Source organism: Salvelinus namaycush, chromosome 16 (genome assembly GCF_016432855.1).
Source record: "Salvelinus namaycush isolate Seneca chromosome 16, SaNama_1.0, whole genome shotgun sequence".
Classification (NCBI taxonomy): domain Eukaryota; kingdom Metazoa; phylum Chordata; class Actinopteri; order Salmoniformes; family Salmonidae; genus Salvelinus; species Salvelinus namaycush.
The window spans coordinates 14,842,540-14,868,624 of NC_052322.1; the positions used below are offsets into that span (position 1 = coordinate 14,842,540).

General features: G+C 41.3%; 1 protein-coding gene and 1 pseudogene across 1 annotated transcript; both read left to right on the forward strand.

Annotated features, from left to right (window-relative positions):
• Positions 1-10,834: 10,834 nt before the first annotated feature.
• On the forward strand, positions 10,835-13,474 carry LOC120061040 (homeobox protein Hox-C3a-like). Its single transcript, XM_039010537.1, has 2 exons — positions 10,835-11,195; positions 12,759-13,474. The coding sequence occupies exons 1-2, from the start codon at positions 10,835-10,837 to the stop codon at positions 13,472-13,474; spliced, it is 1,077 nt and encodes a 358-aa protein (XP_038866465.1).
• A 3,146-nt stretch (positions 13,475-16,620) lies between these two features.
• LOC120061041 lies at positions 16,621-26,076 on the forward strand (annotated as a pseudogene).
• The last annotated feature ends 9 nt before the right edge of the window (positions 26,077-26,085 follow it).

Below are 26,085 nucleotides of genomic sequence, written 5' to 3' on the forward strand. Positions count from 1 at the left end.
GTGGTTGAAAAACGAGTTTTAGTGACTCCAACCTAAGTGTATGTAAACTTCCGACTTCAACTGTACTACCTCAATAACCTCGAATAACCAGTGCCCCCGCACATTGACTCTGCACCGGTACCTGTATATAGCCTCGCTATTGTTATTTTCCTGCTGCTCTTTAATTATTTGTTACGTTTATTTCTTAATTTTCTGTAGGTATTTTTCTTAAAACTGCATTGTTGGTTAAGGGCTTGTAGGTAAGCATTTCACTGTAAGGTCTACACCTGTTGTTTTCTGTGCATGTGACAAATACAATTTAATTTGATATTGTGGAGTAACTACAATGTTGTTGATCCATCCTCAGTTTTCTCCTATCACAACCATTCAACTCTGTAACTGTTTTAAAGTCACCATTGGCCTCATGTTGAAATCCCTGAGAAGTTTCTTTCCTCTCTGGCAACTGAGTTAGGAAAGACGCCTGTATCTTTGTAGTGACTGGGTGTGTTAATACACCATCCACAGTGTAATTAATAACTTTACCATGCTCAAAAGGATATTCAATGTCTGTTTTCAATTTTTTTACCCATTTACTAATTGGTGCGCTTCTTTGCGAGGCATTGGAAAACCTCCCTGGTCTTTGTGGTTGAATCTGTGTTTGAAACTCACTGCTCGACTGAGGGACCTTAAAGATAATTATATGTGTGGGGTACAGAGATGAGGTAGTCATAAAAATCTTGTTCAACTAAATTTTTGCACAGAGTGAGTCCATGCAACCTATTATGTGACTTGTTAAGCAAACGTTTACTCCTGACAAATGGGTTGAATACTTATTGACTCATGACATTTCAGCTTTTCATTTTTAATTAATTTGCAAACATTTCTAAAAACATTATTCTACTTTGACATTATGGGATATTGCATGTAGGCCAGTGACCCACACATTTACATTTAATCCATTTTAAATTCAGCCTGTGACACAACATAATGTGGAAAAAGTCAAGGGGTGTGAATAGTTTCTGAAGCCGCTGTTGAAGGCAAGAATCTTGAGGGTTCTATCCCTACCCTAGAGTGTAATGGGGAGTTTTAGAAATGAACAGCTACCTAAAGCTAATCCAGTCACATCAAACTCTGAAATGATAGCCTGCATTCCCTTTTAATTCGTTTTCCATTGACATTTATATCCATATTAATGATGCAGCTGCATGACTTCACCTGGTCAGAAAAATAGCTAGCTGACGTCTGACATGTTTGCTCTCTATCTATGGCAAGGGGAAGATAATCTATTTTATTCCTTGCAACATTGTTGCCGAGGTCTGAGTGGCTAACAGCAAGGTTAATACAGCCCCGTGCTGTTGCAAAATAAATGCTAGATAGAAAACAAGAGGAAATAATGTGTTTAATTAAAGCATACACATACAAAGTTACAAACGCACAAATATCATAGCCTCACCTGTTATTGTAATGGTGAGAAGTTAGCATGTCTTGGGGTATGATATTTGTGCATCTGTAACTTTCTCACTCATAATTATTCACGATTAATTCAGGACTATCCGTAATTATGGTAGCATCCACATGAATGTAGAAGTGTTTAGAAACATATTATATTCTTATTTACAATAAAAGTGACTCCAAAATGACATGAAGGGATAATCAACAACAGGCTATACGTTCTTTATGCAATGGGTGGGTCTAATCCTGAATGCTGATTGGTTAAAACCGCATTCCAGCGGGTGTCTATTCCACAAGTTACCTTCGGCTAAATCTATGACATTAAAATGCTTTCTCATCAGCCCAGTCAAGCTATTTATAAACTTGATCTCCATTATACAAAGCATTTAGAGACATTATCTCACATTTCTTTTTGACTAACATTTCGTTTTCAACAGCGGAGATTTGTATAAACCTTGCTGTTAGACTCTCCGACATTTGCAACATTGTTTCAATATTCAAATTCATCTCTAGCTGTCCCACAGTAATGCAGGTTTCAGGAGTCGGGATGAGACAGACAGGCAGCGTTTCTCAGCCAGTCAAAATCAGCTGGCATCATTTTTATGGATATATACTAAGAAATGTCAATTGAAAAAAGGTAAAACGAAGTACAGCTAGTTTGCAGTCTTTCCAGCTTCAGTTTGAGGTGATTGTGTTAGCTGTGTTGTTGGCTAGCTCCTCTGAACAACAGTGTCCTGATTGAGTGAGCACTTTTTCTATGCCTGGCGAAATCGCGCCTCATTAGCTCATTGTTATGGACGTATCCAAATAAATGTAATTAGAAAACAGCTGAAACAAATGCTAATGTGGCTACTTTGCTGTTATTCTGGCTGCACTTTTTGACGTGGCTAACGAGCAAGCAAGGGATAAATAAGAACGTTGCCAGCCAGTATGGCAATGAAACATTTAGAACGAATGACTGGGTCGCGTCCATAGATACAGAACAAAAAGACTGAGTGACTGGGTCGAGTCTCTAGCAACCAAACCGATAGAACGAACGACCAGTCGGCTTGGGTAGCAACCCTAGATTTGTGTCGGGACTATATTTTGTAGAAGGATGAAAAAGTATGAATACATTCCTCAAAATAACGTTTTCAATGAAAATATGTCAATCGTTATTTGAATGTCCTGGGCCTTTACTTATTTATCATTCATTTCTATTGGGCACAAAATAATCTGAAACACAACCAAAACAAAACAAAATTGCGTGCTAGGAATACGGGACCAAATACTAAACTTTTGACTACTGTAATACCTGTATGGTGGGACTATGAACAGAAAGTGCTGTAATTTCGAAACAATTCACCTGATATGGTTGAAAATACCATCAAATGAAAGCTGACAGTCTGCACTTTAACCTCAGTCTTTGTATCATTTAAAATCCAAAGTGCTGGAGTACAGAGACAAAACAACAACAAAAAATGGTATTGTCATATGCACACTGTATATAAAGCCAAAGTCATATGATAAACTATAGTCTATAGTTTTATTAGAATTTGAGCACGTTTATAAGCTAGCTAGCTAACTAACATAAAAAACTAGGCTACTTGAATTAGTCCCTTTACAAGCTAGCCAGCTAACTCTTTCAAATAAAATACATTTTCGTATGCCAAATAGACCTACGGACCCAGCCTGACATTAGCAATTAGCTAAATGTTTCTTTTAGTTCGCTATTTCAGTGTGGAGTCAATTGAAGGGGCTAGCCTGTGTTTCATGAAGCCATTAGAAAGAAGACTGTTGCTGACTGAGAGGAGGCATGTATAAATTATTTATAATAAATTATGTATAATAAGTCCTGCTTATTCAATAGCCTCGTTAATCATAAATTACTTTTAACACACTATCTATGTTTTGCTCAGTCTGACAGTAACCCAGAACTGTCAGAGCCAGAGGATCTCTCTTGTGGCTGCTGCTGACAACAACTGCAGGTAAGTTGTTCTTCCATAACATCAAAATAATTATACAGTACCAGTGAAAAGTTTGGACACACCTACTCATTCAAGGGTTTTTCTTTATTTTTACTATTTTTTACATTGTAGAATAATAGTGAAGACATCTAAACTATGAAATAACACATATGGAATCATGTAGTAACCAAAAAAGTGTTAAACAAATCAAAATATATTTTATATTTGAGATTGTTCAAAGTAGCCATCCTTTGCCTTGATTGCAGCCTTGCACAAGCTTGGAATTCTCTCAACCAGGTTCATGAGGTAATCACCTGGAATGCATTTCAATTAACAGGTGTGCCTTGTTAAAAGTTAATTTGTGGAATTTCTTTCCTTCTTAGCGTGTTTGAGCCAATTAGTTGTATGTGACAAGGTCGAGGTGGTATACAGAAGATAGCCCTATTTGGTAAAAGACCAAGTCCATATTATGGCAAGAACAGCTCAAATAAGAAAAGAGAAACGACAGTCCATCATTACTTGAAGACATAAAGGTCACTCAATCCGGAACATTTCAAGAACTTTTAACATTTATTCAAGTACAGTCGCAAACCATCAAGCGCTATGCTGAAACTGGCTCTCATGAGAACCGCTACAGGAAAGGAGTTACCTCTGCTGAAGAGGATAAGTTCAGATAGGTAGCCTAGGTAGCCTAGTGGTTAGAGCATTTGACTTTTAACTGAAAGGTTGCAAGATCAAATCCCTGAGCTGAGAAGGTAAAAAGTCTGTCGTTCTGCCCCTGAACAAGGCAGTTAACCCACTGTTCCTAGGCCGTCATTGAAAATAAGAATTTGTTCTTAACTGACTTGCCTAGTTAAATAAAGGTTAAAAAATTAGAGTTACCAGCCTCAGAAATTGTAGCCCAAATAAATGCTTCACAGAGTTCAAGTAACAGACACATCTCAACATCAACTGTTCAGAGGAGTCTGTGTGAATCAGGTGTTAATGGTTGAATTTCTGCAAAGAAACCACTACTAAAGGACACCACCAATAAGAAGAAGAGACTTGCTTGGGCCAAGAACCAAGAGCAATGGACTTTGGGACTGGTGAAAATCTGTCCTTTGGTCTAATGAGTCCAAATTTGAGATTTTTGGTTCCAACCACCGTGTCTTTGTGAGACGCAGAGTAGGTCAACGGATGATCTCTGCATGTGTAGTTACCACCGTGAAGCATGGAGGAGGTATGATGGTGTGGGGGTGCTTTGCTGGTGACACTCTCTGTGATTTATATAGAATTCAAGGCATACTTGACCAGCATGTGGCTACCACAGCATTCTGCAGCAATACGCCATCCCATCTGGTTTGCGCTTAGTGAGACAGGACAATGACCCAACACACCTCCAGGCTGTGTAAGAGCTATTTTACCAAGAACTAGAGTGATGGAGTGCTGCATCAGATGACCTGGCCTCCACAATTACCCGACCTCAACCCAATTGAGATGGTTTGGGATGAGTTGGACGGAAAGGAAAAGTGTGAAGGAAAAGCAGCCAACAAGTGCTCAGCATATGTGGGAACTCCTTCAAGACTGTTGGAAAAGCATTTAAGGTGAAGCTGGTCGAGAGTATGCCAAGAGTGTGCAAAGCTGTCATCAAGGCAAAGAGTTGCTACTTTGAAGAAGCCAAAATATAAAATATATTCTGGTTTGTTTAACACTTTTTTGGTTACTACATGATTCCATATGTGTTATTTCATAGTTTGATGTCTTCACTATTATTTTACAATGTAGAAAATTGTCAAATCTAAGAAAAACCCTTGAGTGTGTAGATGTGTCTAAACGTTTGACTGGTACTGTATGTCTGCATAGCATTTTGGCTTCATTTTGGCAGATGAACTCATGTTTTAGCTCCTTTTTTCTTCTTCTCTGTAATGAGTCATGGAGATAACCCAGTGGCTAAGGAGTTGGACCTATGGCAGGAGCTGGACCTGTGGCACGAAAGGTGGCCGGTTCGAATCCTGGGCTGGGCGCTGATTTGAAAAATGGCAGAATTTATCTGACAACTGGAGGGCTGCTGGGTTCACAGCCTCAAAACAATACCCTACTGTTGTGCCCCACAACATGCTCTCTGTCCAGGGGAGCTGTGTAAACCTGTGTTTATCTCAACTGTACAGTTGAAGTCGGAAGTTTACATACACCTTAGCCAAATACATTTAAACTCAGTTATTCACAAATAAAGACATTTAATCCTAGTAAAAATTCCCTGTCTTAGGTCAGTTAGGATCACCACAGCTTCCCACAATCAGTTGGGTGGTTTTTGGCCCATTCCTCCTGACAGAGCTGGTGTAACTGAATCAGGTTTGTAGGCCTACTTGCTCGCACACGCTTTTCAGGTCTGCCCACAAATGTTCAATACCTTGACTTTGTTGTCCTTAAGCCATTTTGCCACAACTTTGGAAATATGCTTGGGGTCATTGTTCATTTGGAAGACCCATTTGCGACCAAGCTTTAACTTCCTGACTGATGTCTTGAGATGTTGCTTCAATATATCCACATAATTTTCCTTCCTCTTGATGCCATCCATTTTGTGAAGTGCACCGGTCCCTCCTGCAGCAAAGCACCCCCACAACATGATGCTGCCACCCCCGTGCTTCACAGTTGGGATGATGTTCTTCGGCTTGCAAGCCTCACCCTTTCCTCCAAACTGAACGATGGTCATTACGGCCAAACAGTTCTATTTTTGTTTCATCAGACCAGAGGACATTTCTCCAAAAAGTACGATCTTTGTCCCCATGTGCATTTGCAAACCGTAGTCTGGCTTTTTTCTGGCGGTTTTGGAGCAGTGGCTTCTTCCTTGCTGAGCGGCCTTTCAGGTTATGTCGATATAGAACTTGTTTTACTATGGATATAGATACTTTTGTACCTGTTTCCTCCAGCATCTTCACAAGGTCCTTTGCTGTTGTTCTGGGATTGATTTGCACTTTTTGCACCAAAGTACGTTCATCTCTAGGAGACAGAACGCGTCTCCTTCCTGAGTGGTATTGCGGCTGCGTGATCCCATGGTGTTTATACTTGCGTACTATTGTTTGTACAGGTGAACGTGGTACCTTCAGGCTTTTGGAAATTTCTCCCAAGGATAAACCAGACTTGTGAAGGTCTACAATTTTTCTTCTGAGAACTTGGGCAGATTTCTTTAGATTTTCCCATGATGTCAAGCAAAAAGGCACTGAGTTTGAAGGTAGGCCTTGCAATACATCCACAGGTACACCTCCAATTGACTCAAATGATGTCAATTACCCTATCTGAAGCTTCTAAAGCCATGACATCATTTTCTGGAATTTTCCAAGCTGTTTAAAGGCACAGTCAATTTAGTGTATGTAAACTTCTGACCCACTGGAATTGTGATACAGTGAATTATAAGTGAAATAATCTGTCTGTAAACATTTGTTGGAAAAATTACTTGTGTCATGCACAAAGTAGATGTCCTAACTGACTTGCCAAAACTATAGTTTGTTAACAAGAAATTTGTGGAGTGGTTGAAAAACGAGTTTTAATGACTCCAACCTAAGTGTATGTTAACTTCCGACTTCAACTGTATGTGTGAGGTTTGGGGGTTGAGAAGGGAGCAGACGACACATTTTTGATGTTCACTCTAACTAATGGATATTTTATTGTATTGTATTGTAAAGAAGTCAGCCAGAGTTGACTTAGGCCATCATTCAAACGAAGTGATACCTGCCTGGCCACCAATGCATATTTCCAAACTATGTTTGCAAATAATGACAATACATTCTAAAAACTATGCTGGTATACTTTTGTGCTTTATTTAATTGTTTATTATATTATATTCTTAGCTCAAAATATTGCAGTTTAATGGTAGTAGCCATAATTCATAAATGGCACCATGCAGGGTTCTATAAGGAACCGTTTTTTCTACGTGTATTGCATGTAAATGGCCTATTCATATAGGTCAAGACATTAGCACATGTTTTGGAAATTGACAATGTGTGTCTTTTACTTTTCCTCATGTGTGAAGTGTGCAGTGCTCAGCAAAGTCTCCGGTCCTTTCATTTCACTCTGAATTGTTTACAGAAATGTAGGGCACCGGGCCAATAAATCTCCCGCGTGCTCTACCGAGACAGGTCCATTTGTATGCACCGTTTTAACCGACAACATCCTCTGCCCATTAACGTCCTTCCACGAGCTCTTGTCTCCTCTTCTCTGCCCGACGCGAGCTCTGTCCGCCGAAAATACATTATTGGCATGGATGCTTTTTTGTTGAGAAGAGCAGTGTAGAGAACAGTGTTTTTGGAACAAAGGGGTTAGGAATTTTGCTGCAAGTGCTAGGCCTACATGGTAGCCATGTGCTATATGCTGTGAGTTAAGATATATTGTATGTTAAAATCCTCAATCGTTACGAAACTTTTTCAATGTTTCCTCGGCTGTTTGTGTCAGCCACCAAGCCAAGAAGAAGTGGTTGACACCCAGAGGGACTGGCGCGCGCTTTTGTGCAGACAGAGAAAAATGATTTATTGCCACTTGGGCGGTTCAACCAGAGTTCACGAAGAATCGTGGTGTATGCGCACGGAGGAGCTAAATTATGTTCTTGCTGAGATAGTATATCACAGATTCTATTCTATATCCAACACAGCCCAGTGTTCAACGATTTGAAACAAAGAAAACAAACGGAATTGAATTCCTTTACTCTCATTTCTCATTTCCAGCTAAATTTAGTGCCTGACGTTACAGGTACACAATATGATGATGGTAATAATAATAATAATAATCATCATCATCATGTTATCCTTATAATTTTCCTGATCCTAATACTGTACTGAGTATGTGTAGCCTATATATCGAAATTGATCATGGGTGAGGGAAATTAAAAAGTGGATTAAATGCACATGAAGCTCAAATAGGCCTGTTGAGTTCCTTTATTACTATCTGTATCTCAGGTTGGAATGAATCGTCTCTCATTCGCCGCACTCTCCAACCAAGTCATATTACATGTCGCCTAAATGGCACCAATGCGAACCCTGCTATGTGCACACTGAATGCCTCTATCTGACAAGCTCTGTGACAGCAATTCACTGTACTCTAAATAACAAATCGTTCTTAAAACAAGAATGATTTGGGAAAAACTATTGGAAAGGTTAAGGGCATGAGGAGTGTCTTCTGATAAGCTCCCTCTAATAAACGCAGTATAACTTGCCTGTTTAATTGTGCACAGTATACTAGGCATACCAGTTTCAAATGAAATGGCTAGAGGTAGCCTATTTTAATGTAGGCCTAATATTGTAAATAAATGCAAGTATGTGTCATTTTTTGTATGTGCACACGTCTTATTGTTAACGTTTAAGAGATGGTCTTCTTATTTGTCCCAATCTCCTAAATTATTCTGGAAAGGCTCTCATTACTATGAGGCTGTGCACATTACTAGGATATGACTATGACCCATAACTCGATTTAGCTGAAATTCAAGTGGAGTATTTTGTTTATCCTGATTATCCTTGCTCTCCATGAACATTTGATGTTGTCGGAAATCCTATCTCTACCCGCGTGCTATTCTTGTTGTTCTATTATTCTAAATGATGTCCTTTAATCGTTTTAGCCTACAATATTGAGAACATGATACGCTCATGTTCATGTTCAAATAACTTATTGGAGTGAGTGTGTGACGTGTGAATGGAGGATATGAATCAGGGAGTGAGGTTACCCTTGTGGCGAGGCTAGAAGGAGGGTAAACGGAAGAGGGATTAAATCAGAGTGGTGCTGTGAAGATGCTGGGTCGTCCCGGCTAGGCGATCCAGAGTGCATCATCCATCACCGTGCTGCTGGAAGGATTCTCCTCAACAGATTTGTTGTATTATATTATAGAAATACTAGTGAAAATATATTATTGTAGGCCTAGAATCGAATCAACATTTTGAGATAATATCATCCTTAGTCCACGTCCACTTTAAAGCCACCAGAGCCCTATCTCTACATGGCTCTGCTGTAGACCATGCTCGTTTGGGTAGGATATTTAAGGCTAGCTATATAGTCTATTTTTTATAATAATATTTACATTGGCCTAAATATTATTGCAACATCACACCTCCAAATTACCCTGAAGTCCACAGGCTATTGCTTTGGTGTTAGCGTTGAGTTCGTATAACGTACAGTAGCCCAGCCAGTCATTTGCCTCCCTCTTTGTCTATCCGTCCATACACACGGGTTTTATCAATCGGGAAATACTCTGTAATATAAATGTTGTTTGGCAGAGCCAAAAACACATCCACGTGGATAGTGATTAGTAATCGCAGGTAGCCAGACATTTGAGGTAAAAAATACTATTATTTTCTATATTCTTCTGTGGTCTTCTCGTTCTCTTTGTGTGGCAGTGATTGTCAAAACCCTTTGTTTGACCACTCCCATTGACTCTATTCGAATCTGTTCTAAGTCCTTTATCTAACTAGATAAGTGCACTACTAACTCGGATAGTTCCCTCGCTGAGTGTATTAGCATGCAACCACTATGAACTGAATGCATATTCACAAGCAAATAGAATAAAGTAAATAGACAAAAGTAGAGTTTTAAGCCCAAGCTTTGTATATCCAGAGGAATACCATTCACAGTGGTTGGTCCTCTTTTTTAATATAGCAATAACACTTCAACAAACAGCACACTCATGTTACAATAACACATTCACGGAAATTACACATTTAGTCAAATGTAATTTTTTGTATATCTTGCGATAGTATTGATATTATCCAAGTAGGCTAACATATCACTTATTCAATAGTTTCCAACAAGGAGCATTTATATAACCTACCAGGAAAGTTTAAAAAACGATGCAACTTTCATTGCGATGGATTTCCATTCGACTTCTTCCCACATCTGGTACTCTGTAAATAAAAAACGAATAGATATTTAGTTCCAAATGATGCGTTCAGTGCGTGCCTCTTTCTCTCTCTCTCTCTCTCTCTCTCTCTCTCTCTCTCTCTCTCTCTCTCTCTCTCTCTCTCTCTCTCTCTCTCTCTCTCTCTCTCTCTTTCTCTCTCTCTAGCTCCCTCTCTCTCCCTCCATCTTCCACTCTCTCGCGTTCTAAAACTGCATACACACACTGCTAGTCCTCTCATACTTTTCATACACTAATTAGTTGTTTTCATCCATAGGTGAAGAAACCCGTGCTTTTTGCAATGCTGCCTGAAGAATCGGAGCGGGTTCCTCCAGCGCGATTAAGTTCCTTTCGGACGGTTTGCAACTCCAGCGCGCGACTATTGGAGGACGGCCCCACGTGACTTCACGGTTTACCCCTCTGGTAATATTATTCAATACAGTCTTAAAGCTTATTCAAAGTCTTTTGCATAAAGCTTTTACATTTACGTTCCTTGTAAAGCTATATATTTAACATGCAAAAGTGCATACCTTCCCAACATTCAGGGCGTACCCATAGTTCTATTTATCAGAGTGAATTTGATGAAGTGCACCCTGCTAGGTCTATGGACCAGCACCAGTCCCTTCTCCCATGTCATCTACAGGACGAACACAACACTGCAACCGAACCTGCTGGATACGGCACCGGACACAGTGAAGGAGGCCACGCGCCACAATTCCGAGAGATTCCACTCTTCCAGCGTTCAGTCACCTCTTCTGCTTGTGTCAGCTGTACGCCGTACCCGACTGACCCGTTATGGGGCACCCTGGACCCGGTGGATACCCGCCATGCCAAGGGCAAAGCAGTCGTCAGAGGCAAGAGGTGCAGTGCATCCACTTACTTCCTCTCACCGAGGCATCTCTTCCCCTGGATGAGAGAAACTCGGCATGACCTAAACCAGAGTGCATCTGACTCCAACGAATTAGGTAAATATAATATCATATTTTAATATAGTACATTGTCATAATGATGAATGTGCATATGACTGCCCATATTACCCTAGCCTATATCTGCATTTACCTAGTCTTCAAACGTATTTTTTCAGAACATGGCACACCTTATAATTTTGGTGCCAAAAGGACATTTGTGAGTTATGACTTGCTCACATATTAACATAGAAATAATAAGTATTAGGCAATAATTCTTGTTTTAACCTTTGTTGACATAATTTAGAGTTTAGATGTGACCAGAATTATGCTATACCTACACTTTTAGAAAAAAGGGTGCTATTTAGAACCTAAAGGGGTTCTTCAGCTGTCACCACAGGAGAACCCTTTGAAGAACCCTTTTTGGTTCCAGGTAGAACTCTTTTTCACAGAGAGTTCCATGTAGAACCCTTTTTCACAGAGGGTTCTACATGGAACCCAAAAGAGTTCTACCTGTAACCAAAAAGGGTTCTACCTGGAACCAAAAATGGTTCTCCCACCCTCCTTTTCTAAGAGTGTATATACACATATATATATGTTTGTGTTACATTTGAAGAAATTTGAATAATACGTTTGAACAACTCCTTATGTTAGTTCTCAATTCTATCACACACGATAATTTCCTCCTAAGTAGGTCAGATATCCAGGTGTAAACTGGGACTTTAAACCCTGAATACAATAGCTACTGACAGGATTGTTGTGGCACATCTGACACTCTGAAGGTGGTTGTTTCCAGTGGTGGTCCCAAGGCACTCTTTAAGTGATTGAGTTGACAGGTACACCACTGCCGTGTGTAGATTTGATTAATGCGTATGTAAGACGATTCCCTTAGACCAACTTTCTCAAAACACCATCATCTGAGACAAGCTGTAACTGGTGTTATGTCTCAGACACTTGCAGTACATTATCAGCAAGGTATAGATGTGTTTCTCTCTTAGGCCCATGGGACAGGTCTCTCTTGGGTTAGTCATGAACCCAAAGCAATTGATGCAATTAAGGAGAGAAGAAAGCTTTGAAAGAAACACATGTAGCCCTTTCCTGCAGTCAATGATCTAAAGTGCCCTCTTTGGTGACATGAGTGGAATGTTATAAATATTTATCATCATTTCCTCATTAATAAAAAACTTTTTTTTTAAACAACAGAAATCCGGTGGTTTCTATGTCAAATGGTTTTGTTATATTTCAGGCTTCTGTGATGTATATAAAGTGTAATATTGGGATGCAAACTCAAAATGTAATTTATTTCAACTCTATATCTGACATGGTACAGGTGTCTTATTTTCTTCAGTCCATAAGCATGTGTGTGAGGTGTGTACTTTTGTTTCAAAGTAGATGTGTTTAAGACTATCAAGAAACACTGTGTGACCCTGATTTAGCCCACTGCAGTAAAAGGTTAATTGACTCCAGAAAAAACACTTAATCCCAGGACACTTTACATGATGCCTATTAGGATTCCTAAGTCCCTCAGTTAAGCTTTCCCTTTTTGCGGAAGTTCGCCTGGGTGCCCGCTTGCTGACTTTTAAATGACTGCTCCTTTACATGTTCCTTTTGTCATTTCCCCAGGTGATTCAGTGTGCAGTCGTAACGAGGCTGGTGGTCTCCCAAGTAGAGGAAGAGATGGAGGGCGAGACGGAGACAGAGGTAGAGACGGAGGGAGGCGAGCGAGGACGGCGTTCACCAGTACTCAGCTAGTGGAGCTGGAAAAGGAGTTTCACTTCAGCCCCTACCTATGTCGACCACGCAGGCTGGAGATGGCTGCGGGCCTGAGGCTCACTGACCGGCAGATCAAGATCTGGTTCCAGAACCGACGCATGAAATACAAGAAGGATCATAAGGAGGACAGAGGGACAGCGACTGAGACACCGTCGCCGTCCCTCTCTACCACCACACACATGCCATCCCTCAGCCCAAGGTCCTCTGTTGGAGTTGGGTACTCAGGATTCAGAAGTGCTTGTCTGGTGAGAGGGATTCGATCTCCAAACCTTCTCCTCGTTAATTATGATCGTACCCCTGCGTCGGGTTCTCACAGTAAGGCCAACACCAGTGACTGTTTATGTGTTACTCCCATGGACCTTCCCCAGCTCACCACCGGAACTGCGCCTGCCTCTGATAGTCTGCAGTCAGCCCTTACGGTTGTAGACAGCGGATGTTTGTGCACAGGTCTCTCCAAACTCGCCCCAGGGCACCTATCATCTTATGTTGACAGTGACATCAGTGCATATTTCAGATGTAGAGGATGCCTCTTCGACCTAGAACCCCCTACACTTACTCACCTGTAAGAGCAGGCCTATGCCACAAACCTAAACACCTAGACCTTCAGTAATATGTGTGTGTATAGGTGGTCAATTCAATCAAACCAGCATTGTGGAGGCTAGCTTTCTTTCAATTTTCTGATAGTGGCTCACTGAAGAATGCAGATTTATTACCTATAGGGTTTCCAGTATCCTTATAGGTTTCTAGTCCAAAAGCGACCACTACTGCCCCCTCTGTTGCTGTTACACCTTGTGGCAAAATGTTATCTTTTTATCAAAATTGACATGATTTACATTAGCAAAGAAAATCCTCAAAGACATTCTGCTACTGTTTTGCATGTCAAATGCATGTTTTGAACACATTATCAATCAATTTTGTATTTCCATGTGTCATGTAATTGGCTTGTGCTTGTCGTCTATTTAAATCAGAGAGAAAGGAATTTTACTTTGCGGTATAGGTATCACGTGTTATGTTATGATCACGTAATGATCCTGATGAAGACAGTTTGTCTGTCGAAACGTCGGTTATTCAATTATTGCATCTGAGCTCCTAGAGTGTGAGGCTCTCCTTTTCTTTTTCAAGTGTTCTACTCCGCTAGCCAGCACCTCGCCTAAACAGGTGTGCGTTTCTTTCGCCTCCAGAATGATCCTGTAAGTAGCGTAACGTACTAGCGATCAGTTTTGTTTTTTCAAGAGCTCCTAATGTGTCAAATAATTGTGGCGGCCATATCTGTAAATCAGAGAGAAAGGAATTTAGGTGTCATGTGTTAGGCCATGTTTTGTGTTCTTATCATTAAATAGCTGTTCGTTTGTGTAAGTTGTGTAAGTGTGAACACAGCATATGTTCATATTGAATGAAGTTCTATTTTTGTTATATATGTGTTTGTGTTGAAGCTAGAATCCTTCGTTAAAACAATATCAACATGTCTCCCTGTCCCTGTTTCGCTAAAAAGCTAAGGGATGGGGCTGGAGAAATGTAACCCCTCTCAAATTCACAGACAGCGCTATGGATGCAAGGACGGACCATCCGTGATTTCAAATGTATAGTTTTAACCATGTTTTGAGGCTATACAGTGTTTGTTTACATTTACATTGTTGACAAACATTGGCGTAAAACAAGCTTATATTTTGTGTTCTGATGGGGTACGACTGTTGAACTAAGCTCATGAGGCATTTATAAGTTATATTCTTCAAGAATCAATGGGTATATGTCATTAATCTATAAATTAAAACTGGATGCAGAAACTAAGGATCATAGCTTTTTTTTTAAAACGTATTTGATACTGTTCTTGATTAATGAGATGTTTAATAAATGCATTTGTGGAAAATCAATCTCAGTGGAATCATTATCTTTATTCATTTCTTATTAGAATGACTTCATTCTCCAACAGCATTTTATTGAGATTAAAGAGCACATTCTACTTCTGGAAAACAAGTTTTGTAATGAAATTAGCCCATACTGTGGAAGAGATTCAATAAAAACTCTGTGATATTATGTTTTCATGTTACACAATCTCTAGGCACCACTTTCCCTGGCTCCTGCCTCCTATTTACCCTACATTAATCATGGAGACAAGGCAGTGTTTCCAGCCGTCCAACCACAGGCTCTCAACTCACTAGACATCTTGACAAGAGCTGATGCCGCCTCCCTTTCAGTCTAAACCCTCTCCTTTTCAATTGCTTATCTGCAGCAGGGTTGGAGCCCCTTCATTCTCAGAGGATGTGTTTGTTGCATGGCTCAGCACCCTAGTTTACAGCATCTAGTAGGACTATAAGCCACGCTTTCTACTTGTTATTACAGACAGAGAGAGAGAGACAGAGAGAGACACAGAGAGAGAGAAAGAGAGAGAGAGACAGACACACAGAGAGAGAGAGAGACAGACAGAGACAGAGAGACAGAGATTATACAGTAAATGCCAGCAGTGTTATCATCAGATATTTATGACCTGGAACCCTATGGCCTCGACAATGCAGTCTGTCTAAGATCAAAGGTACAGTATGATGAAAACAATTGAATCAGGACACAAAACAGAAGATGCATACTCAATATAAATCAGAGAGAGAGAGAGAGAGAGAGAAAGAAAGAAAGAAAGAAAGAAAGAAAGAAAGAAAGAAAGAAAGACAGAGACAGAGACAGAGAGACAGACAGAGAATAGATTAGAGAGGAGAGAGGAGAGAGAAAACCAACCGGCGAGAGACTGAGTGAGAGAGAGAGAGAGAGAGAGAGAGAGATAGAGAGAGAGAGACTAAATTGCAGGCAGCAGTGTTGGATTCTTTGCATTCTTGTGTGTGCTGTGTGAGCAGACGTGATTTATGGTCGTAATACAGAGCATTAAATGAGGCCTGGCCCGGCATTTGAGGAGCTCTGCTTGTTCTGCTCTGCTCCATCCTAAACAGTCAGGTTTTAGACATTAAAAACCAGACACACCACACTAAACCATGCCACTACAAACACTCTCAGTGTCATTGCAGAATATGAAACAGAATCAAGGGTTGAGAATGCATTACATTATACATTCTGGAACTTGAGGTCAGATCCCAGCAGACTAGCAATCCAAACCAGATCATAGATGATGTTTTTTGACAATTGGTGGTCACATAAACAAAGACAGACTGCCCATAAAACGTTTAATGTGAGATCATTCTTGGTGACCATTTCTTGTCTGTGTTGTTATATTTTCATTTGGCTTATTTTAGGCCAACAAGTAGGTATTATAGGTATTATAAATGCATTGTGCTCTATTCCTCCGATGATTAACAAGACACTGAACTTCACAGGTGGCCTTTAGCCAATCAAGTACATTTTACAACCGTCAACCTTATCATCCGCCTTTACACTCTCTCTTTCGCTCTCTCTCCCCCTCCCCCTTCCCTCTCTCCCTTCATCCCTCCACCCTCAGCAGTACGTCACACCGTTCATGCCCCTTTCCAGCTGCTTTTTTTGTTAAGTATCAATTTCCTGTGTCAGCTTTATGGGTTGTATTTATATGTCCGCTCCATGGTGTGGGACGGAGCGAGGGAGAGCATCACTCAGGTAGATGGATGACAACTCACCTGGTACTGCTCATCCATCTCAGGAATTTGACTTCCTGGTTAGCTAGACAACTGTTACCGTCATATTAAAGCATGCCACTATAAAGATCAATGACGTTTTAAATACATCCCAGTTAAGGATGATCGGTGACAATGAAAAGGTAAAGCCACCGATAAAAGTGTGGCAGTCGAGGGAAGGACAAAGCAAACTGAGAGAGAGAGTCACTTACTGTACTTCTGCTGTGGTCCTGTGTGGCTCAGTTGGCACTACAGCAATGTTCAAGTCCTAGATGAATCGCATGCTGTACAAATTGCTTTGGTTAAAAGCGTATTCTAATTGGCATTTACAGTATATCTGCCACTAGAACAAATCTGACCGATTAAATGAAATTGTAATCACACCAATCATCAAGGCTAAATGTCAACACGTTGATGGTCATTGATCGTTCAGAAAGGACAGGAGATACGATGGACAGACCCAATGGCTTTATTATACAGCTTCAATGCATTCTACGGTAAAACCTGAAATTAAAAACACAGCCCTTTGTGTCACCAAAATTCTTCACCCTTATTCATGTCCACGATAAACGTTTTAAGCTCTAAAAACGTCTAAATGCCATGTGCTGTCTTCTCATTCTCATTCTATTTCCCTGCATTCCTTGCAGTGTGAGACTGAAGACAGAGGCATATGGCAATGTGCTGCTATGATGAACACACACACGACGCGCTCCCGCTTCATGTTGAACCCTGCTCATCTCCCGCCAGTAACAACTCCGGAAGGAAACAGAGAAGTGTGCACAGCAGCTGGCGAGGAACGGTGATGACGGATGCTTTGTTGTCATGGTGTTTGGGAGACTGCCTGCTGAGCGCCTCGCTGGGCTCCTAGGATTTGTGAAGCATCATACACACATATTCTGGTGGCACACCAGTATCTATATACTCTTGGGAAGTCTGAGTATGCCAAGCTAGCGCTGTAGGCTGTGTATCGCTCTATTATCCTCTCTGTGGGAATGTGGTTACATGCATCTTAGATGAGCCCCTCCCCCGTCCCCCCAATCTCTCCCTCACTATAACATGCCTCTGTCCCTTGACCTGGAAAAGACCACAACTGAGGTTATGACTGCTGAGTGATCCCCACTGTACAGATTGCTGAGGGCCTCACCACGTATATCGCCTAGCTGGCTTTTACTGCTCCTGTTTGTCATCTTGTGGACCCCACAGAGATCCCCGCCACTGTATAGGTCGCCCAGCTTTTACCGCTCAGCCCCACACTGCATTAACGGCCGACCGTGACCTCAGGTTGGTGGTGACAGTCATCTGTCATCGCACGGTTAATTCCCAGCGCTCCCAGGGTCGAGAGATGACAAATAATGAGTCTGTGACGGTGTTCCTGGGTTAGACCAGGGCCTCATCGTGTCAGTGTCAGTGTCAGCACCGTCACCACGCTTCAGCCTGCAGCATCATTACCGCCACTGTCAGCAAGGTGTGTGTGTGTGTTTGTGTATGACCACTGTCAGTGTGTGTGTGTGTGTGTGTGTGTGCGTGTGTGCGTGCGTAGGTGCGTGCGTAGGTGCGTGCGTAGGTGCGTGCGTGCGTGCATGCGTGTGTGTGTGTGTGTGTTTGTGTGTGTGTGTGTGTGTGTGCGTGAGTGCGTATGTGTGTGTGCGTGTGTGTCCGTGTCAACAGGTTGACGGGTCCATGCAAACCTATAGGAGATAATCCCATCCATCCAGGCATGGCCACCATGATCCCTGGGCCTCTGCAGCTCAGCTCCTCTTTTGGCGACAGATCAGAGAGATCAGAGACTGGAACAGAAAACAAATGAGCAGCATCAGTCAATCAATATTCTTTCTACCTGCTGTCTGAGATAGACAACCTCACCAATAGCGTTGTTTACCTCACCTCCAATGACAACTATAGAGACAATGACGCCATCAACAAGAGGATGGAGGTATGTGAAAATGTAATATGCATGTTATAAGGGCACATGGAATGGATTGTCCAGGGTACAACAAGGTATTGTAGGTTACCCATCCAGAACAACACGTGGTGTTTGACTTTATCGCCAAAATAGCATCTGAGAAGGGTTTTGTAGGAGTGCATAATTTTAATGAGGCATGTGACGCAAAGTCCAAATCTGACATCCACGCAGGATGTTAAATAATGCAGTGAGTTGGTTCATTTATTTTGCAGAGGGAGAGGAGGTTTAGGATGGTGGTATTGGCTGCTGGTTGGTTTCCTTCCAGCTATAAAAAAAGAAGGAAATGTTCTTTCTCCATTCTTAACATTATCCCAGATTGTTTAGCATCATCTGTCCTGGTAAATGTGTCTGTTTTGGGGATACAAGCTGTTGAGATGGAGACGGAGCCAACTCAAGGTTCAGAGGACTTGTTTTACTTCCTAAGGTCAGCGTGATAATATCACTCCTGTTGCCAGGATGTTTACAACCAGGAGTGTGTTTAACACACTTATTTAAAATATATGCTAATCAAACATATGCCACTGACTGAATATATGCATGGCTGCATATTTATTTATTTATTTTCTGATTATTTAATTCGTTGGTAACTGGGTTTATTAACTTTTTTTAATTAAAGAAGTACGTGTATTTCCATAAAGGGAGAGGAAAGATTCTCATGCTAGTTGTTTTTTTGTTTTTATTATCACACTGCATACCCCCCCCCCCCCCCCCCCCCACTCCCTCTGCTGAAAGCCATTAGAGAAATACAATTTCTAATACCTCCACACAGGTCTTCGATCGACTGCAAACAAATTTATATTCAGGCGGTAAACAGAACGCTGCGGAGATTTATTTATTGAGTGTAGGGGAGAGAAACAAGCTAGCGCGTGAACCCTGGGTAACCTCGCGAGCTGACAACAAGATGGATAAGTGTAGCATGCAAATGCACGGAGGGAAGGGATATATCGCACTCACTCATTCAGCACATCGCTGCCTGTAGAATTCCATTACCTCCCCCAGCTGCGACCGGGTTTCTGGGCTGTTGCCTATAGAATGTTGTATGCTTTTATAGGCCTAAATTGTTGATTATATATCATTGTTTTGTAATTACTATTGTGGAGTTGTGGATAAATATTGTGATCAGGTTAGTGATATGGTCTTTGATGGAAAATAATGTTAAGATGATGATAATAATTCAAACAAAAATTCAGACGCAAATAGAGGTTAGTTATTAACAATAAAACATTATTCATAACAATTTCTCTCCCCTACAATAATAATAATAGCAAAAATGATATGCCTAATAAAACTAATTCATTTAATAATAATAATAATAACAATAACAATAATAAATGCACGATATTTACTCCAAATAATAATTACACAATTTTAAACGGATTACATTTACGCTTGTGAAAATATTTTTTTTTTGTGTATTGTGATGTTGGTGTACCGGTATATGTAATATTACACTATAATCGTATAGCAGTCAATACTACCCACAAATGTATTTGAAGAAGAACAAAACCAAAGTTCTTCGGATTCACCACCCACCTCAATATCTGGACTCAACAGACATGCTACTTAATTAATAACGTTGTAATTACCTGTATCTCTAAACACAATTCCTTCAGATAATTCCTAATAAAACTGCACGCCTACCTGTAAATGCTGCTTCTTAAAAAAAATGTATGAGCTAATACTAACATTTTTTTCTCACGTTGTGTTATTTTGTTTCTTAACATGTAGCCTAATCTGAATAGATAAAACTTTAATGTAGGCAATTAAACAGGTTTAGCTCTCCTTAAAGTGTAATAAAACGAGGATGAGTGTATAGGCCTATGCACGTAACTGGGAATTATACCGGTCGAACAAAATGTAATATAAAGGTTGTTGTTCAATTCGCACTGTCACCATTTCCTATGCCATATAATTAAACATGTACATACAGTTTAATGGCAAGAAGAAGGCCGGCTGTATATATAATATACATGAAGATGGAAATGTGTATCTGAAATAACATCGCTGAGCCTGCATTTGCAATATTGACATAGTTGGATAATTCATAGTTCTATTAGTGTATCTTCCCATTTCATAAAGCTAACTGTAGGGCTATATAATTGTCGATAAGTGGGTCCCTAAACGTGAACGTCCATGTCCATCTGTCTCTCAAATGCAAAACTTTTGGGTTTTGTCCTCGGAGCTATTTTCCTAGTTGTTCGGAGACTAATTACAGATATGCTGCCAGTGAACAGCTCAACAGCCACTGTCACGACCTTTGAACCCATTAAGTGTGCCTTTCACATGACCCTTAGCCCTGCACTGAACGCGGCCACTGCTGCTGAAGAAACCGTCATCGCAGGATAGTTGCGTAAGACCCCAACGCCAATGAATAGACTGTATCCACTTAAGCCTATAGTCTACCTTCCTACTAGTTATTTTTAGGCGTTTTACATTATGTAGGCCTATACTAATGAACGTCTTAGGCCAATATTGGCAAACATTTCAATCCAGGACCTGCAAACAAGTGTTGTTATGGTATTGGCTTGTACCTTAAAAGCCGTTATTGAATAACAGCTATAGGCCTAATCGTTTTGGTAAATGATAACAACATATCTGGCATGATGTATACAGAGTTACAAAGTTGGTAGATGGAGAAGGCCTGCAGCACTGTGCGCGTAAAGAGGAACACACCAATCTGCCGTCATTTTACCTGTGCCTGTTTGAAATATGAGCGGTGACACTGTGATGAATGCAAGACTTCAGAAGCGTTGGTCCATCGTCTCAGTGAACTTTCCTTAATGTAGGCCTACTTGCTCCTCCATATCCCAGTCCTCCATATCCCAGTCATAAAGTGCCACTTTATGTGTCCATCTTACGCGTAAATATTTAAACGGCCCTGTTTGAGAAAATACAGTGACCACGAATGATGGTCTACACTGGCATTGTCTGCTGTACTGGAGTCCATTCATTTGGCCACCCCAAATGAGTCTACAACTTGCTTGGCTTGGCTAATCAGCGTTGTCCCGGATGGATGACAGAGATGTCCAGCTATTGGCCAAGACCAAGAGGGCACGTCATCTCCATCAGTCAGAGATCGACTTTCTCCAGGGCATGCCCATCTGACTGTCCATGCATGGTCGCTGTCTTGATCCATCCATGCGTTGTTGGGTGTTAGCTATAGCTACCTGTCCATGCGTTCTACGACCGTTTAACCGGTCCAACGATTATTCGTAGGTGAATTCATATCAAGAGTTAGCGTGTAATGGGGAGGGTAGCAGGGGGCTACCGACCTGGGGAGGTCAGGATACGGGACTTGGACCAGATAACTTCTCCTGAAGTTAGGGCTGGCAACTAATGAAAAACTTCAGCAGAGACTGGCAGGGAATATTAATTGCAACACAGTTACCCATCTTTTTTCGAAGCCAGTTCTGAAACAGACTGCACGGAAAGTCAGCTCCGGGTCTGCTCAGGATCGAGCAGCCCTCCCTTAACACAGAGTCAGGGCTTTTCCACCACGCCACCGGCTTGCCTTCCGCTACTCTCGTCTCCCTCCTACCTCCTGGCTCACGAGCACGACTTCCCGGACTTGGATACTCCTCTTCCACACACAACACCGCGACTGAGGCGCTGGCGCACTCCGAACTCGGGTGTATAAATGCACACGTTCAAATCTACACTCATGGTGGGCCTAAGATTCACTTTGCTGTTGTGAACAGTGGCTCTCACTCGGACCCCAATGTACCTGAACTAAGTCACTCGAGCAAAACTTTTGAGTGGACGAAAGTAAAGAGAAGTCAACCTCGGACGGGTAAGTTTTGGACATGTCGTTCACGTTCCCGTTTGGAAAGACGACAGCTATCTTATTGACCAAATCATTTGTAAAACTTTTCATTTGCTCTTGATACGAAAACCAATAGCAAGTCTTAAACGATGTGTGAGTACTGTATCATTAGTTATCAATTCGTTTCTACATCTACATTTAACGTTTGGTAAACCGTTATTGATTACTCCTCATATGTTGAAAAGTAGTCTGCAACAGATGTGCCATATTCTCAAATCGGCTACTGTTTGTAGGACAGTGCTGTGCTGTGAGAAGGTATAAGCTAGGTTACTGTTTGTAGGAGTGCTGTGCTGTGAGAAGGTATAAGCTAGGTTACTGTTTGTAGGAGTGCTGTGCTGTGAGAAGGTATAAGCTAGGCTACTGTTTGTAGGACAGTGCTGTGCTGTGAGAAGGTATAAGCTAGGCTACTGTTTGTAGGACAGTGTTGTGCTGTGAGAAGGTATAAGCTAGGCTACTGTTTGTAGGACAGTGCTGTGCTGTGAGAAGGTATAAGCTAGGCTACTGTAGACTAATGCACAACAGGCAAAACAATTTTGACGTGTTTTTGTGCATAGCTGAAATTTCCTAAAGTCGGTCAAAATGATCAACTACAAGACAAGTATTTATTTGCATTCATGTAGCCTATTGCACCAAATGGCTTCAGAAATAAATACATAATTGCGAATGAACTTTTAACACAAGTTAATAGGCTATAAAATATGAATAGTATAACTGAGCACTTATAATTCCTGAATCAATCAACCACAATAACCATACAGTAAGTGACGTTTTACCTACGTATTCATCAATTCTACCCAGATTGGAAAAATTGGGATGGACTGGGGAAAAGGCAGAGAACGCTGGGCCAGGTGTAGTGGGTTTATACACAGTATAGGCCTGCCTCTCTGTACCTATTGGGGCACAGAAAAGGATGGAGATATTTCTAGAAAATAATAGAATCGTTTAATTCTATCCACTTGTGCCTTTCTTTAATTTGCATCACTGTGTTCTGGAAAGGCAGTGGGACCTGAGTTCAGTGTGCACAGGTAAGTTTAGCCAAGCTCACTCCCAAAAACGTTAGAGCTCTCTGCCTATTGATTATCTGTCGGTATAGTAATGAGAGCCTTGTGTATTGATCTCAATGCCAAGCACCTTTACGTGTTCACCTTTTGACCATGATCATAGTCGCGTATCATCAGTCCACCAACAACACATCGGTCTTTACTGTGCATTCAGCATATACTTTCTGATTTCGTAGAAATGAGATCGTACTTACTAAAAAGTCCCGTAGAATACTTGCAGTTTCTTGACTTTTCCCATTGAAAGTAATTTCTCATGTTTAAAACGACCAATAATCCTTCTGTGTGACCCCGATTTAGCCCACTGCAGTAAATGGTTAATCAAAGATGGCATGCCTTCTTTGTTACCTGTCTCGGAGACATCTACAATACAACAATTTCTCATCCAATATGTCTTGATTTATATTGATTGTTTTTGTTGCTTGCCAGGACTAGTATCCATGTCCTCTAGCCAGCGTTTGTATTTTACTGTCTGATGGCTTTAAGCTATCATACAAACAGCTGGGTAGATATAGTATAGACATAGTATCATAAGAATGATTCTCAGGGTTGGAGCATATCTCATTAGTGCTACATTCTTACCAGTGGTATGATTAGTGAAAGCAGCAGCAACGTTTTTTTCTGGAGGGTGTATTGTCTTGGCACGAAAACAAAGCATCTCTATATTCTCTCATGCATAAAGGCCTCCATACAACCCGTTTGTAAGTTGATCTGCTGGTACAGTGTATATACTCCCAGTGCGTCATTCTTCAATTATGCTCTGACAGCACCTGAATTACTGTGGGCAGGATGCCCAGGTGGCTGAGGCAATGTGTATTGATCCTTTCCCTCTTGATCCTCTCTCTCTCTCTCTCTCTCTCTCTCTCTCTCTCTTTCTCTCTCTGTCTCGCTCTCTCTCGCGCGCTCTCTCTCTCTCTCTCTCTCTGTCTCGCTCTCTCTCTCTCTCTGTGTCTCGCTCTCTCTCTCTCTCTCTGTCTCGCTCTCTCTGTCTCGCTCTCTCTCGCTCTCTCTCTCTCTGTTTCTGTCTCTCCTTGGCTGGGAATACTTTGCCTCAGCGGCTTGCCCTGGCTTTGCTGGCTGGCTATTTTTAAAGCGTGCAAGTCATTCCTCAAATATTTTCAGTTTGATTCTTTATTCCTCCTGGCCAGCATCAATTATATTATCTTAGAAGTCATTCATCAGAATGTACAAGTGATGTTCTATTCCTGAGAGCCCAGGTGCTTCATTACTTACAGTATTGTTTGGTCTGTGTTGGCCTCTTCATAGTCACCATGTATTGTTTGGTCTGTGTTGGCCTCTTCATAGTCACCAAAGGCTCTTTTTTTAGGTTATAGTTTAGGTAAACCGCTCCTTGACATTCTCCTTTGTCTAAAACATGGATTTCAAGACTTATCCTATGAGCTGACGTGTCTAAAAAGCCTCTTTCTTCATAGCCTCTTCATTCCCATACCTTTCCTATGAATTATGATGGAAGTTATTACATCCAATACCCGGCCTTATTGAGTCCATGGTACAGTACGGATACAGTACCAGTCATTTGACTCAATCATGAAGAAATACAGATAGCCACCTATAATGACCATAGACAGATACCATGATGGGGTTGGTATCTCCATCACTGATGGACAACAATGTGTTATAGTGCTCAATTATTTCTGAGGAAATTGTAGACATACTTTTTTTCCAAACAATCCAACACCTATAATCAGTGTTTCCAAATACTGGTCCCGGAGACCCAAAGCGGGGCACGTTTTTGTTTTTACTCTAGCTGATTAAAATGATCAAGTCATCATTCATGTTTTATGATTTGAAAAAGGTGTGCAGTGCTAAGGCAAAGAAATATATTGTGCTCTGCATTAGGGCTCCAGGACCAGGATTACGAAACACTCCAGGCTTGGGATATACCTGAATGTACAAAGTAGTCATGCCAATTTCATCACACCTACTCTAGTCCCGAGGTTTTAGTGAGTCAGCTGTTTAAGCCTGGTTTTAGTCCAGTGTTCAGTGTGTGATTAGTGCAAAAGCCATGACGGTTACTTATCCATGTCTCAGAACCATAGCTGAATCTTGGGCACTGCAACATAAATGTGACTATTTAGTGCCACGTTTTTTATTCCTCATTGCCATCAAGTGTATTGATCTCAATACAGATACACATAACCAATTAACTTAATGAATATATTGAATATATGTTTTATAAGTCATTGTGTAATTACTTTTACTTATCACCCCTGAAACCTTCATTCATCTCTTTCATTAGCTAAGAATACTTTATGTTGCAGCCAGTGTGGTCTCCATGGTCAGTTTCAGAAACACCTTTATGCTCCTTATAATAATGCTATACTTGTGTTTCAACTGTCTTTTCAGCCAAGATGCACATGGCCTGTGGATTGAGTATAGTTTCACGGGGGTCAGTATGGACAGAGGAGGTGGAGGTAACCACCGATGGGCACCATCTTACTGCTAACCGGGTACCAAGGACAAACTTCACCACAAAACAGCTCACGGAGCTCGAGAAGGATTTCCACTTCAACAAGTACTTGACGCGGGCCAGACGACTGGATATATCGAACGCCCTGCAGCTGAGCGAGACGCAGGTGAAGATTTGGTTCCAGAACCGGCTCATGAAACATAATAAATTAACGCGCGAGGGCCTTCTTCTCCCCGTGGCCCCTTTGGCGTCCTCGAGATGCCCAGAAAGCTCACGCTCCAACAACTTGGACACCTGACCTGACCTCGTGCT